The following is a 15,923-nucleotide window of genomic DNA, read 5'->3' as shown; positions in this document are numbered from 1 at the left end:
TGGAGGGATATGGACCAAAAGCAGGCAGGAGGGATTAGTTTAATTTGGCATCATGTGTGGCACAACGTCACAGGCCAAAGAGCCTGTTCCTGTGCTGTACAGTTCTATGTTCTAACACTGATTGGCAAATCAGCCCTAAACATTCCAGGGTCTGCTTTATAAAGGGCTCAGGTGAGGAGTTTTAGCAGGGCAGGTCACTGCTTTTTTTTTAGATTAGATTACTTACATTATGGAAACGGGCCCTTCAGCCCAACAAGTCCACACCGACCCACCGAAGCGCAATTCACCCAGACCCATTCCCCTACATTTACCCCTTCACCTAACACGACGGGCAATTTAGCATGGCCAATTCACCTAATCTGCACATTTTTGGATTGTGGGAGGAAACCGGAGCACCCAGAGGAAACCCACACAGACACGGGGAGAATGTGCAAACTCCACACAGTCAGCAGCCTGAGGCAGGAATTGAACCCAGGTCTCTGGCGCTGTGAGGCAGCAGTGCTAGCCACTGTGCCACCATGCCACCCATGAAACTCATACTCAATGAGGAGTTTAATTAACTTACAGCAAGGATCCAATACCCCTGAATCAGAATAATTTATGATGTTTCATTATTCGCTTCAGCTTTAACCTTTTGTGATTTTTGTGCAGTTAATGAATTTGTACTTTCACTGCAGTCAGCTCGGTTAGCTGGACAGTTGGTTTGCAATGCAGAGCAATCCGAACAATGTGGGTTCAATTCCTGCACCATGAAGGACTCTCCTTCTCACCCTCTGCTGTAACCTAAGGTGTGTTGACCCTCAGGTTAAATCTTCACCAGTTGTCTCCGTCTGATATGAACGTGGTCCTCTAGGACTATAGCAACTTTACTTTTAACTTTACATTCACTGTCAGTAACTTTATCACAAAGTTAAGTCCAGTAATTAATAGGAGGATCAACATTTCAGGCAAAAAACCCTTCATCAGGGGGCGTTTATGCCCAAAACATCAATTCTCCTGTTCCTCGGATGCTGCAAAACCTGCTGTGCTTTTCCAGCAACACACTCTCAACTCTGACATCCAGCATCTGCAGTCCTCACTTTCTCCAGTAATTAACAGCCTATCTTAAACAATGTAAAAATAAGTATTAAAAGTCTTTTGTTTTTACAGAAAGAGTCAATTTATATTTGGAGCCTCATTCCTTCAGGTTATGAATGGTTATTGGTGATTTTATAGTGTAAAAGTTTTCACTTTAATTGCTTTTTTACTTTATGATTTTGTCTCTTTTCTCCCCCAATGTCATCTTTCTTTTGTTTTCTCTTTCTCTTTCTGTATCCAATTTATCACAAATTCACCCTATTTACACTTCTTTCACTATTAATCTTTAAATTAGACCATTTGGCCCATCAAGTCTGCCTACCATTCAATCGCAGTTGATCTGTCTCTCAAACCCATTCTCCTGCCTTCTCCCTGTAACCCTTAACCACCCCCCTTACTAATCACGACCCTATCTATCTCTGCCTTAAAGACATTCAATGACTTGGCCTCCACAACCCTCTGCAACAATGAGTTCCACAGAGTCACCACCCTCTGGCTGAAGAAATTCCTCCTCATCTCCGTTCTGAAGGGTCATCCCTTCACTCTGAGGCTGTGCCCTCAGGTTCTAGTCTGTCCTACTGGTGGAAACATCTTCTCTATGTCCTCAGATCACAGCCCCCCCCCCCCCCCCTCCTTCTAAGTTCCAGTGTGTACAGAACCAGATTCCTCAAATGCTCCTTATATGACAAACCCTTCATCACTGAGATCATTCTTGTGAACCTCCTCTGGACCCCCTCCAACATCAGCACATCCCTCGTTAGATATGGACCCCAAAACTGCTCATAATATTCCAACTGTGTCTGACCAGAGCCTTATTCAGCCTCAGCAGTACATCTCTGCTTTTGTATTCTAGCCCATTTGAAATGAATGCTAACATTGTATTTACCTTCCTAACTGCCAATGGAACCTCATTGGTTAAGGAGGGAGGCTCATGTTTCTGTCATTCACCCAAGGTCCCATTTTCAACTCACACTCTTGTAATTAGAGTCATAGAGATGTACAGCATGGAAACAGACCCTTCGGTCCAACCCGTCCATGCCGACCAGATATCCCAACCCAATCTAGTCCCACCTGCCAGCACCCGACCATATCCCTCCAAACCCTTCCTATTCATATACCCATCCAAATGCCTCTTAAATGTTGCAATTGTACCAGACTCCACCACATCCTCTGGCAGCTCATTCCACACATGTACCACCCTCTGCGTGAAAAAGTTGCCCCTTAGGTCTGTTTGATATCTTTCCCTCTCACCCTAAACCTATGGACTCTAGTTCTGGACTCCCCGACCCCAGGGAAAAGACTTTGTCTATTTGTCCTATCCATGCCCCTCATAATTTTGTAAACCTCTATAAGGTCACTTCTCAGCCTCCGACGCTCCAGGGAAAACAGCCCCAGCCTGTTCAGCCACTCCCTGTAGATCAGATCCTCCAACCCTGGCAACATCCTTGTAAATCTTTTCTGAACCCTTCCAAGTTTCACATCTTTCTGACAGGAAGGAGACCAGAATTGCACGCAATATTCCAATAGTGGCCTAACCAATGTCCTGTACAGCCGCAACATGACCTCCCAACTCCTGTACTCAATATTCTGACCAATAAAGGAAAGCATACCAAATGCCTTCTTCAATTCACAAAGCAAAACACTTGGTAATCTTCAGTGTGATTTTTTTAAAGCTAAGATGTGACCTTGTCACTAGATTTCTGACTCCTGTAAAATCTGGCCCCAGATTCTTGCAGAGTAACTGGACATGGATAGGATTGGATATTCTTATCTAAATAGCCATTGTTTAGTGTGAAGTTGACAGTGAGTATGAGCAGAATATGAATCTTTGGGGATCACTGGACAGAGAAGAAACAGTCACAATAGTAGTTATCACTTAGCGCTCCCTTGTGACCACCTCAATGTCCAAAGTAAGGGTTAAAATGGCTTGTCTGTGTCTCTCACATTATCACTCTCACCAATTAAGGGTCATAGAGCTGATAGGGTATTTGTCTGGAAAATATTTCAATTTCCAGATTCCCTTACTATACTCCTTATACACTCACAACCATGTCACCAAATTGTGCTTTAACTCCATTTATAAGTTTGCTGTTGATGCCATCATAGTGGGTCAGATCTCATCAACAATGAGACAGAGTAAAGAGATAGAAATAGCCTGGTGTAAAGACAACAATCTTTCCAGTGCCAGCAACTTCAGGAAACGGAGTGGAGAACATGCCCTTGTCTGTATCAATGGTGCTGAGGTGAAGGTGGTCAAGAGTGGGTTATGGGCAGCACGATGGCACAGTGGTTAGCACTGCTGCCTCACAGCGCCAGAGACCCGGGTTCAGTTCCCACCTCAGGCGACTCTCTGCATGGAGTTTGCACATTCTCCTCGTGTCTGCATGGGTTTCCTCCGGGTGCTCTGGTTTCCTCCCACAGTCCAAACAAAAAATGTCCAGGTCAGGTGAATTGGCCATACTAAATTACCCGTAGTGTTAGGTGAAGGGGTAAATGTAGGGGAATAGGTCTGGATGGGTTGCACTTCGGCAGGTCGGTGTGGACTTGTTGGGCTGAAGGGCCTGTTTCCACACTGTAAGTAATCTAAAAAGAGCTTCAAGTTCCTTGGAGTCACTATCACCAACAATCGATCCTGGTCCATCCACATCGACACCAGAGTCAAGAAAGCACACCAACACCTCTACCTCCTCAGGAGGCTAAAGAAATTCAGCTTGTTCACAAAGATTCTTCCCAATTTTTATAGATGGACCATAGAAAGCATCCTATCCAGATGCATCACAGCGCGGTATGGCAACTGCTGTACCCAAGACTGCAGGAAATTATAGAGAGTTGTGAACAGAGCCCAGTTCATCACACAAACCCGCCTTCCATCCAGTAACTCTATTTACACTTCCCGCTGCCTCAGGAAAGCAGCCAACATCATCAAAGACCCCCCCCCCCTCACATCCCTCTTATACTCCTTTCCACCCCCTTCCATTGGTCAGAAGATATGTGTTTTCAAACATTTGTACCAATAGATTAATAACAGCTTCTTCCCTACAGTTATCAGACCTATGAACAGACCTCCCATATGTTAGAATTTATCTTTCTCTCCACCTTCTCTGTAGCTGTAACATTATATTCTGTTCTATTACCTTGATGTACTTAAGAAAGATATGATTTGTCTGGATAGCACACAGAACAATACTTTTCACTGTATCTCGGTACATGTGTCAATAATAAATCAGATCAAAGTTTTTTTGGGGAAAAATGTTAATTTGTGTTTATTCATACTTACCAAAGAGCTCAGGCTTTTTGCCAGAAAAGATCTGGTAATAAATATGGTAACTCCTTTCCCCAGGCTGTTGGAAGATTACCCGAGATTTTTCTAGAAGATCTGAAAGTTAGAGGTTTGAATTATTACAGAGCAGTACATTCAGATATCACCAAATTTCATTGAGCAGATAACTGCAGTTAGAAATGTCTTGAACACAATGGAGCTGCTGAAAGGACAGTGCAACTTGACATTACCTTCTAGAACAGAGGATTGTGATGGCAGCATTTGACAATGGCTCATCTATAATAATTAGTCACAACTGAGTTCTGCACGTTTATGTCACTACTCAGCCTCCTCTTTTCAGAAGAAAAGCCTGTTCAAGTTTTACTGAAGAATTTCACACTCATCTTATCTTTACTCATATTTCTAAGAGCCAGTGATAAAGAGTAGAATGTTCGAGTCTTTGCTCTAATGTCCTGCCCGTGCAAGTCACTAAACTTGCAAGGTTTTTGTTGAAGTCTGTTTTTTGTTGAAGTCTGGTCAACTCAACTGATTCAGGAAACACAATCCTGAGATGGTCCTCCAATTGTTCTTTCAAAAGAAAGAGATAGGTTTTATGCTGGGCTCAACAAGAGGGAAGAGATCAGATGGAGAGCTTGTTGTTAGCAGGCTTCTCTCCAAAATGAATCAGGTAAAATAAGAACCAAGCTAATTGTTGTTATAAACAACCCAGAAGGGGGTGTACAGAAACTCAAGCAGCTATCACCAGCCATTTAATTTCCAGGAAGCCTTGTTAAAATAACTTCCAATGTCCACAGTGAACCTTCAATTACCTCTTTTTAAAAAAACACTCCAGGTATGTCCACAAAATTTGAAATAAATTCATTTTCCCACAACCTTTCAAAACTTTGAGTTCTTTAATCAATGAAACATAAAATGACTTTGTAGTAAAAGAGGTTGAAGACTTCTCCAGGTAGACCAACCATAATAAAACTTAGTAAAAAGACATAAGATGTAATAAAACTCCAGAACTCTGCTTGATCTAACTATGAATTAAACAAATCTTGTCTTCCAATGTTTCCAATGTGGCAAGTTTATAATTTTGATGCAATGGCATGATTGAGGTCTTTCAAATGGCGAAGGGATTTGATCGAGTAGTTGGAGAGAAAAACAGAATTAGGGTCATAAATCTGTATATTCTGGGTAAATCCAGAAGAGACTCATTTCTGCTCAAATCCCAGTTCCATTCCAAAGAGAAGAGCTTAAGTTGTGATTGGTTACAATCATACAATGGTTACATTTTACAAGTGCAAGTTGGTCCAATCTATCACTTACTATCAAACCATACCTCAGCTGTACTGAACTTGCTTCTCTACTTCACATTAGACAGAGTTGCCCTCAATGGGCATTGCAATGTGTTTAATTAATGGAAACACGTGTTTATTCATGGTAGTTAAAAAAATTGGGTAATTTTAAATTGTTTAATTAATACTATGGTGACTTTGTTAAAAAAAGGATCAGAACAGTTTACTGATTCTGTTAACTCTAAAGTCTTTAGGGTTTTTCCAGGTGCCGTTCATTCAGGTACATTAAACCCAGTAGAAAAAGGCTTTTATCTCATTAGTTTGGCCAAAAATGTTCATCAAACTGTATGAACTGCTGCAGTATTATGGAAAATAAAGAACATGAAAGCATGGGAAGGGTTAAAGCATGAAGACCACTGGCGAAAAAATCAAAAGAGAAATACTGGAAAATCTCAGCAGGTCTGGCAGCATCTGTAAGGAGAGAAAAGAGCTGACATTTCGAGTCTAACTGACCCTTTGTCAAAGCTAAAAAAAGGGAGAAATAGGGAGGTATTTATACTCGGCTGAGAGAAGGTGAGTCCTGGCTCCAGAAGCAAAGGTAGCAATAAAGAGGTGATAATGACAGTGCATAGAGAGATTACAGGGAGATTAGGAGCTGTGAATGACCAAGACCACTGGCGATCTGTTGCAAGGAGTCTGTGGAATGCAACATTAGCCAAAAGGTCACTGTGGCAGGATGGGGTCACTGTGGCAGGATGGGGTTGCTGTGGCAGGATGGGGTCACTGTGGCAGGATGGGGTCGCTATGGCAGGATGGGGTCACTGTGGCAGGATGGGGTTGCTGTGGCAGGATGGGGTCACTGTGGCAGGATGGGGTCACTGTGGCAGGATGGGGTCGCTGTGGCAGGATGGGGTCACTGTGGCAGGATGGGGTCACTGTGGGAGGGGGGTCGCTGTGGGAGGAGGGGGGGACTTTCGCTGTGGCAGGATGGGGTCACTGTGGCAGGATGGGGTCACTGTGGAAGGCAGGATGGGATAAGAATAGGGGCGGCACAGTGGCACAGTGGTTAGCACTGCTGCCTCACAGAGTCAGAGACCCGGGTTCAATTCCCGCCTCAGGCGACTCTCTGTGTGGAGTTTGCACGTTCTCCCCGTGTCTGCGTGGGTTTCCACCGGGTGCTCCGGTTTCCTCCCACAGTCCAAAAATGTGCAGGTTAGGTGAATTGGCCATGCTAAATTGCCCATAGTGTTAGGTGAAGGGGTAAATGTAGGAGAATGGGTCTAGGTGGGTTGCGCTTCGGCAGGTCGGTGTGGACTTGTTGGGCCGAAGGGCCTGTTTCCACACTGTAAGTAATCTAATCTAATCTAATCTAATCTAATCCTACACCAATTAGCAGAGTCAGGTTGAGGCTGAAAGGTCACTATGGCGGGATGAGATAGCATAGTTAGTAAAGTCAACCTCGCCTGCTAAATATCGTCATGGCAGGTTGTAGCAATACATTTTTGGGACATGACATTAAATATCTAATTAATAGTTAGTAGAGTCAGCCTGCTTGAAACCCTTGACAATAAATATCTAATCATGACATTAGGAAAATATTAAGTAGGGTCTGGAATGAAAGACCATTGTTGCAGAGCTGACAATAAAATGTCTAATCTGTGGGCGGCACGGTGGCACAGTGGTTAGCACTGCTGCCTCACAGCGCCAGAGACCCGGTTCAATTCCCGCCTCAGGCGACTGACTGTGTGGAGTTTGCACGTTCTCCCCGTGTCTGCGTGGGTTTCCTCCGGGTGCTCCAGTTTCCTCCCACAGTCCAAAGATGTGCAGGTCAGGTGAATTGACCATGCTAAATTGCCCGTAGTGTTAGGTTAGGGGTATGGGTGGGTTGCGCTTCGGCGAGTCGGTGTGGACTTGTTGGGCCGAAGGGCCTGTTTCCACACTGTAATGTAATCTAATCTAATCTAAAATCTTGACATTACAATAACATTAAGTAGAATGTAGGAAATACCATAGTGGCAGAATTAAAGAGATAATGGGAATTAACACCATTGGTTTATTGTATAGCTGGAGTGAGGTAATTCTGATTAACACAGTTGGACATGCTGATAAGCTAACAGAAACATGATAAGAAAGATATAAAAACCCACAGACTCTGAGGTTCAGGAGCATTCAAGAATTTGCTTTCTGAGTGTCATGGTTTTTTGTTTGCAAATAAAATACCTATTCCTTGAAGAACTCTCTGCGTCTCCTGGTGATTCTCTACATTTTCTCCACGACAGTATCTACGGCTTCCCGTCCCCACACCAACTCCCACTTCTCAAACCACCTCTCCCTAAATCTCTCCATTTCTCTCTCTCTCTCTCTCCCCCACCACCCTGTCGCCTCACACCAACCCTTCAGCCAAGTTTCCACTCACTTACAGATGTCAATGTCAGCTGATGCCAGTTTCCCTGTGGGACCAAAGTGGATCCGGATAAACTTCCCCTGCACAAAGGTAATAGGAACGATATAGAGATTACAGCACAGAAATGGTTAAATCAGAGAGTGGGATTCATTCATTAAATGCAGAATGTGTGAAAATCTTTAAACTAAGGTAGCAAGTCATCAGTAAAACTGTTTGTTGAAACTTTATTGCTGGAACAGCACAGCAGGTCAGGCAGCATCCAGGGAACAGGAGATTCGATGTTTCGGGCACAGGCCCTTCCTGAAGAAGGGCCTGTGCCCGAAACGTCGAATCTCCTGTTCCCTGGATGCTGCCTGACCTGCTGTGCTGTTCCAGCAATAAAGTTTCAACTTTGATCTCCAGCATCTGCAGACCTCACTTTCTCCCAGTAAAACTGTTTGAACTTCCTAGTTTCAAATGAAGCTTTTCAGATTGCACAATATATTGTCTGGCATTAACTGTCTAATTATTTGAATCTTGCTGAAAAAGATCCATTCTGTTGAAGCTTTTTACTGTGTACTCATCAGAATGAATGTGCAGGAATACCAAATCTCAAAGGGAGCAACAATTTCTATTGCATGAGAAGAGAGTGCCGATTATTGTTTAACATGTTGCCAATTGTATGAAAGAAGATGTATATTTCATTAAATACATACAAAACGGGAAGAGTTGTCATTTCTTAACGTCTTGGCGTTGCCAAAAGCTTCCATTGCTGGGTTTGCCTCAATGATCTGATCCTCCAGGGTACCCTAAGAATTGGAGAAACACATTTGAAGATGAACTGTGTAAAGTATCCCTGATACTCACATAAATTAATCAAGAAACTCTTCTGGAAATAGCTCAAAATCTCACCCCTTTTTAACAACCCTCCTACTCTACCCATTCTCTCGGCCAATTACCTCCATCTGGATTTAAATTGTCCCATGGTTCACTGACATTTGGCAAACCATCTTAAATTTTTAGAAATTTTTCTCTTCTAACTCATGCAATATGATATAAACAACTCCAAATCTTGCTGCGGTGCATGGGCTATTAGGACAGAGACATGATTAGCAATTGGTTAACAATTGGATTGAGGTTATGATTTGGGGGCAGGGGTGTTTGGTTGAGCCAGGGTTAAGGTTATGATATTGAAGTTACAGGTGGCAATCAGTCAATTATTGTGTGGAATTTTACAAAGAACCTGCTCACAAGGTCAGAACTACACAAAGAAATTCCACCCAGTCATGGCAGAAACACTAATCTTACCCCAGTCTTTGTTGCTGGTTGAGACTGCAAGGAAAAACAGAAAAAAATAAATCTCCTTGGATTAAAACAGGAAACACTGAAAAAAAATTTGCAATTTTATTTTGAAAAATAAGAACAGCACAGGTATAAAAATTATCTTTAAAAAGTTTTGTTTTAAAAATATACAAAAAGAGGAGAAAAATCTCTAGGGCAAAAAGTATTTACTCAATAAAGAACAAACTGTGTATAAATTACTCAACATTAAAGCAGATGCCAAAATATTTTTTTATCAGAAAAAAGCAAAAATGCAAAATAAAAATTGAAGAAGTTTGAAAGAGTTGATCTTACGCCCTTCTTTCCACCTCCTTCGCCCAAGGCAGCTACAATTGCAAAGTACTGAATAACACGTTTCGTGTTGACAGTTTTCCCAGCTCCAGACTCACCACTGGGAAAGGTCAAAATCCAGGGAGGGAAAAAAGTGAAAAAGTTAAACCCCAAAAAATAAAAAGTAAGTAACAAAATATTCATAATCATTCAAAATATCAAATATAAAAACAGAGAATAGCATTCAGTTTGTTATTCTCAGTGTTAAAAAGGATCTGTGTCTTTTTTGTGCTGAATGAGTTGTGGCCTGTTGGTAAACAAGATTAATCCATTACAAAATGATTCATATAATCCATTATAAAATGGCTTTTGATGAAATTATTTTGGGCAATCAGTTTATCTGTCCCCCTGTCTATTCTCTGTGTCCCTCAATGTCACTGTCAGTTTCTCTCTCTCTCTGTCTGTTTGATTGTCTCCATCTCTGGCACTCATCTATAGGAGAGGGACTGATGGTAGACAAATTGTGATTGGGTTTGATTTTAGGATTACAATGGGTTCAACGAATCTCTCCAACATGGCCTGCTCCAATTTCAGAAAGCCCCCTTTCTGATGACCTTCAATGGCATGTAGTTGATTACCAGAATGGAGACAACATAGACTGCACTGAAAACAGACACTTCCTACAAAGTCTTCAAACAGGTATCTGGCTCCTTCTGCAAATCATCCGAGGCGTTCCAAAATTAATTCAGATTTTTAATGTATTTATTACATTATAAATTTATTCTCAGCTTCTACGTTTAATTGCTCGGGAACTAAAATGGACACACATGGTGATTTGGGGAAATCAATAAACTTATTTTACAGAATGGAGCTTGATCCATCAATAACTAATAATAACAAATTTCACGTGTTAAAATCTATGGGTTAATTTGCATTAGAGACAAAAGCAAGGCTTCCCATTTTCTATTTGGACAAGCCAATGTTCTGGAGTAGCCCTGCACAAAGAGCTGTTGATGAGTGAAATGACACCTGGATCAGACCAAGGTGCTCAAATGCCATCTCTGGCAGCAGAGCGCAATTGCAGCATGATAAGTTTACATGGGAACTTTCCATTATAAATATGGTCAGAAATGTATAAAATATGTGAATTTATAAAGAAGTCTGTTATAATAACACAGAATTGCACAATGTTACACGGTCAGATTGCAGTCACACAATTTGGTTAAATTCTGTGAGATAACACCACCAACAGCAAAATCCCAAAACAAATTTTGAGTCGAAAAGCTGGGAAAGTGTTGATCAAGATTAATATGTGACATAATACTAAGGTTATTATGGGATAATGCTGATCAATCACACAGTTTATTATAAACAATATTTGAGGCTACTCACAGGGCTGTTAACTCAAAACTAAACTTCAGCTCTTTTCAATGAACTCACTTACATTTCAACTTTAACCACAAATTAGTTTATAAATATTATTAAAATATGAAATTTAAGCACTCACGTAATCAGCATTGACTGGTTCTCCCGATCTGGAAAAATTGAGTTATAATTAATGATTTTCCCAGACTCTCCCTTTCTCCTAGCCTGCTGTATTACTTTCTGCTGATCAATACAGAAGGGTCATTTGCTGATAATCACAACTTATCTGCAATCAGCTAACCCACTTATATACTGTTCCCCATGTGCGTCTGTTTTCAGAGCAGAGGCTCCAATGATGATGCTACTTACTGCGAACCATGTCGTTATACGCATTATCAGCAATGGAGTAGATATGAGGTGGTGCCTCTGAACGTCTCTTGCCCTTGTAGGCAGCGACCACGGGAGCACTGTACACCGGGAGCCATTTATATGGATTCACGGTCACACAGAACAACCCTGAGTAGGTCTGTCAGGAAGGAAGGCACAGAATCAGACCAAGCATTTCTACTTCATGTTACTTTCATTAAGAGTCAGATAATCAGCTGAAACAATTTTAAAAAGTTCTTTCTTGGGATGTGGGTATTGATGGTAAAACCGATTTCTTTGGGTTGTCTTTACATCTCCATAAATGGAATCAGATTCTGCCCAGATGTTGAAATGGTCCTTGTACATTAGCTACAAGAAATCATCATGATTTGGGCTGTTTTAATGCAACTCCCAACGAGTCTCAATGGAACAGGAAGCTGCTTTCATATAGTTAATTCTCTATCTCCCCTCTGAGACTCAGGTTGGATGCTGCAAAGTGTCAGCCATCTTTCACTGATGGCCCAGACTGAGTGTGACCTAGCTGCAGAAGGAATGCTGCCAGACCCAGCAATTTCTGTTTTTGTTTCAGAAAATCAGCAAGTTTGGGATGGAATATTTTAGAACTTGTGGTTTGTGAGGTTGTTTATTCTAAAAGGTGGGGACCAAGAATCTCAGAAGTGGATAGTGCAGCAGGTTGTCAAAGGATACAGCAGGATATACAGGTCATTCTACTATAACATATCTTTCATTATCGCGAATTCGCTATAATGCAATTGATGAATCGGGAACACTTTCGAAAATGCAAACTTTTAAAAATATGTTGGCTGTAAAGCAATTACATCACCAGCATTTCACCGTGCTGTTTCTAAAGCACGATTATTCTATAATGCAGGGTTGCACAAGAACACAACCATGGGATTATAGAAAATCTACCTGTGGATCAATTGGAAAGTTGGGCGGAGAAATGTCAGATGGAGTTTAATCTGGACAAGTGTGAGGTGATGCATTTTGAAAGGTCAAATGCAAGAGGAAAGTATGCAGTAAATGGCAGAGCCCTTAGGAATATTGACATACAGAGGGATCTTGGTGTGCAAGTCCATAGCTCCCTGAAAGTGGCAACACAAGGGCATGAGGTGATAAAGAAGGTGAGGTGCTTTCCTTCTTCACTCGGGGCACGGAGTATAAAACTTGGCAAATCATGCTGCAGCTGCATGAAACTTCAGTCAGGCAACATTTGGAGTATTGTGTGCAGTTCTGGTCACCTCACTACAGGAAGGATGTGGAGGTTTTGGTGAGGGTGCAAAACAGGTTTACCAGGATATTGCCTGGATTGGAATGTATTAGCTATAAGGAGAGTTTGGACAAACTTGGAATGTTGTAGTTAGAGCATTGGAGGCTGAGAAGGTGAACTGACTCAAGTATATAAAAATGAGAGGCATGGATAAGGTGGATAGTTGGAGTCTTTTTCCTAGGGTGGAAACATCAAATACTACGGGGCATAGGTCTAAGGTGAGAGGGGACAAGTTTAAAGGAGATGTGTGAGGCATGATTTTTACACAAAGGGTGATAAGTGCCTGAATTGTGCTGCCAGGGAAGATGGAACAAGCAGGAACAACAGCAACATTTAAGAGGTATTTAGACAGACACATGAACAGGCAGGGAATGGAAGGATAAGGACTAGATGGGATTACTACAGAACAGTATCATAGTCGGTATAGACAATGTGGGCTGAAGGGCCCATTTCTGTGCTGTACTGTTCCAGGTTCTATGGAATTTAGATCAGAGCTACCCCACAATGCATCATGTTCCTGACCCTGTGAACCTTTCCTTTATCGTCAGAAGGAAAGTGGCCAATGCTGTCTTTTCTTCTGACTATTCTGGGAACACTTCTTTGATTGGATATATGGGTGGGTGCTGTTTGGGAGAACGATAAACACCCTCTTATTCAGGAAAATAGAAACTTCCAGAGGGCGGTTAGTAACAACCTCAGACTGCTGGCCCCTGACCTTCAGACTCCACCCCTGACTCCAGTCAGAAAGGAGCATAATTTAGTGTCATGGCCACACTGTGACTAAATCAGACACTGACTCCAATCGAGTCAGGAATATTTGGAGGTTATTGGTGGTTAACATATTGCATGTTGTCTTTGTCCTTGTGACCAGGGTTTATTCTACATGGGCAGCATTGTCTGGGGCTCCAATGGGAGAAGACACGTTACTGGAATGTTCTACCAAGCCAGATTGGGATTCTCCAGTCTTACAGCTGAATTCAGTTTGAAGCTCAGAGTCACATCAGGGAATTCTGACAGAGTGGCTTGAACACAGAGTCACACAAAATGAGAGAATTGTTCAGATACAGGAAGACGCCATTTGGCCCATCACCTTCGCACTGCCTCTGAGTCAGCATTATGAATTCATGCCAATCTCCTGCCTCCTCCCTATAACCTGCACATTGTTTTGATTTAAATAATCATCAAACTCCCCCAGAAGGCCTCAATTGAACCCAATCACACAGCTCACATTTTATTAAAAGTTTTAGTTTTAATAATTGGTTATTCTTACATAAATCATCCAGTTACTGTATCGCCGGCGGAGATTGGTCAACACTGAAGCTTCGTTCAGGTTGGTTAACATGGCCATGTCTTCAATCATATCGAACTTGGGAGGGTTCATCTGCTGAATGTCATCTTCTTTAATTGTTATAGTCTAAAGGAAGACAGGGAAAAAAAAACAGGCTCAATAGCAAGCTGGCTGCATTTGAATGATATCATAATAACAATTGTAAGAAATAGTTTGTAATAATGGGCAGTGAATCATTGGACTAGATAAAATGCAGCAGGCTCCATCACTAGTGTAGAAGAAACACCTGAAGTGGAACTGTCACAAATGTAGCATCTCCAATTGGAGAAATGATTCACAAAACAGATCCACCTTGGCCACTTGAGCTGGAGCTGAGAGTGAACAATTGAAAAGGTCTCCTCAGAGACCAGCAAAGAGCAGTCAGCAAGGTGAGAGCAATGTCCAACACCATAGTGAACACAGACAATGCTGGCAGTCCTCAGCTGGCCAGACAGTGTGTGTGAGTCGATGTAGACTGAAACAGAAAGAGATGCTGATGAAAGGTTATCGACCTGAAATATTAATTCAATTTCTCTCTTTGCAGATACAGCCTGAGCTGCCCAGTATCACTGGCTTTCTATTTTTACTTTAGATTTCCAGCATCTGCAGTATTTCATTTCTCGATCCAAGGTTGCAAAAGGTTTCTCAAAGGTTGTGGGTAATAGACGCAATGTTTAATTTCAAAGGAAACTCGAGATACAAGATGCTTTCATTTCTGAGAGTAATATAAGAAAGTGGAACTTTATTACAGATTAATCTAGAACATGGATCAAGCTAAACTATAAATTATTAACAAGGAATAATGGAAGATTTCTGAGTTGATGTCAAAAGGATCTTTATCCCATAAAAAGATCAACACTTGGCTGAGATAACAATCTCACACTCATTCAGTCACTTAGTACCATGAGGAGGCTATAGGAAGCAGACCCTGGATTGGAGGCTGGTGTGTGGGCAATGGGCAGATCCAGACAGTAGATGGAGACAGCACAGTAAAATCTAACCACAGATGGACCCGGGACAGTTGATGTTCAGAAACCTTTGTTATGCAATGGGCTAGTTCCCACTTACTTTGCCATTTTTGGTTTCCACAGTGACTTTTCCACCATTAACTTCTTTAATCTCAGCTTCCACATAAGCTTCCTTTTCATCAGGAACCCAGCAACGTTTCTTGCCTGAAGATGAGAGTAGCCAAGAACAAATTAATACATGATCAATCACACATTAATTCATCACCTCTCAATCTGACATGAAACAATGAGAGGTTTTGCTTAAAGGAGTGTGTGAACTCATTGAAGGTGACATTAGAAAACTGCAAGGCTGGAAACCAGCAGGAGGGGTCCTTTCCTTTGTTATTGACAACAGAGAGACAAAAGCAGGAAGACGATGTGAAGCATTTATAAATTACTCTTGGGGCTGAGCTGGAGATCTGCAGTCAATTCTGGCCCCACACTTTGCAAAGGAAGTGATAGCTAGTGTACTGGAAATGCACTTGGGCGATGTGTAGTGAGTTCTTGTGATGGGAACACATTGCCTGAACAGGTGGTGGGAACAGATTAAGACCATAAGAGCTAGGAGCAGGAGTAGGCCATCTGGCCCTGCGGTCGTGCTCCACCATTCAATAAAATCATGGCGGATCTTTTCATGGGCTCAGCTCCACTGACCCGCACTCTCACCATGACCCTTAATTCCTTTACTGTTCAAAAAATATCGATCTTAGCTTTAAAAACATTTACTGAAGTAGGCTGGGGGAGGGGTGGAGGTAGGCTCGGGAATGGGGTTGGGACTGGGGGAGAGGCAGAGCCTGAGGGCTGGAGCAGGGCCTGGTGGAAGGGCAGGGCCTTGGTGGGGAAGGAGAACCTGGGGTGGAGAGGCAGGCCTGGGGGAGAGCAGGACCAGGTGGTGGGGTCTGGGGGAGGGGATGACCTGGGGGTGGGGCAGGGCCT

The 15,923-nt window shown here is 42.3% G+C and overlaps 1 protein-coding gene across 1 annotated transcript in view; it reads right to left on the bottom strand.

Annotated features, from left to right (window-relative positions):
• Positions 1 to 15,923, bottom strand: part of LOC122560342 (myosin-7-like) — an 86,757-nt gene that overhangs the window by 69,670 nt on the left and 1,164 nt on the right. The window contains exons 2-10 of the mRNA XM_043710989.1: positions 15,049 to 15,152; positions 13,924 to 14,067; positions 11,366 to 11,522; positions 11,139 to 11,166; positions 9,656 to 9,752; positions 9,329 to 9,352; positions 8,737 to 8,829; positions 8,058 to 8,121; positions 4,355 to 4,453 (exon numbers count right to left, since the gene is read on the bottom strand). Of these exons, the coding sequence (XP_043566924.1) occupies positions 4,355 to 4,453; positions 8,058 to 8,121; positions 8,737 to 8,829; positions 9,329 to 9,352; positions 9,656 to 9,752; positions 11,139 to 11,166; positions 11,366 to 11,522; positions 13,924 to 14,067; positions 15,049 to 15,152 (810 nt within the window). The remainder of the gene's footprint in view (positions 1 to 4,354; positions 4,454 to 8,057; positions 8,122 to 8,736; positions 8,830 to 9,328; positions 9,353 to 9,655; positions 9,753 to 11,138; positions 11,167 to 11,365; positions 11,523 to 13,923; positions 14,068 to 15,048; positions 15,153 to 15,923) is intronic.

The sequence above is a fragment of the Chiloscyllium plagiosum genome, chromosome 20, assembly GCF_004010195.1.
Source record: "Chiloscyllium plagiosum isolate BGI_BamShark_2017 chromosome 20, ASM401019v2, whole genome shotgun sequence".
In the NCBI taxonomy this organism is placed as follows: domain Eukaryota; kingdom Metazoa; phylum Chordata; class Chondrichthyes; order Orectolobiformes; family Hemiscylliidae; genus Chiloscyllium; species Chiloscyllium plagiosum.
This window is presented reverse-complemented; position numbering and strand designations above follow the sequence as displayed.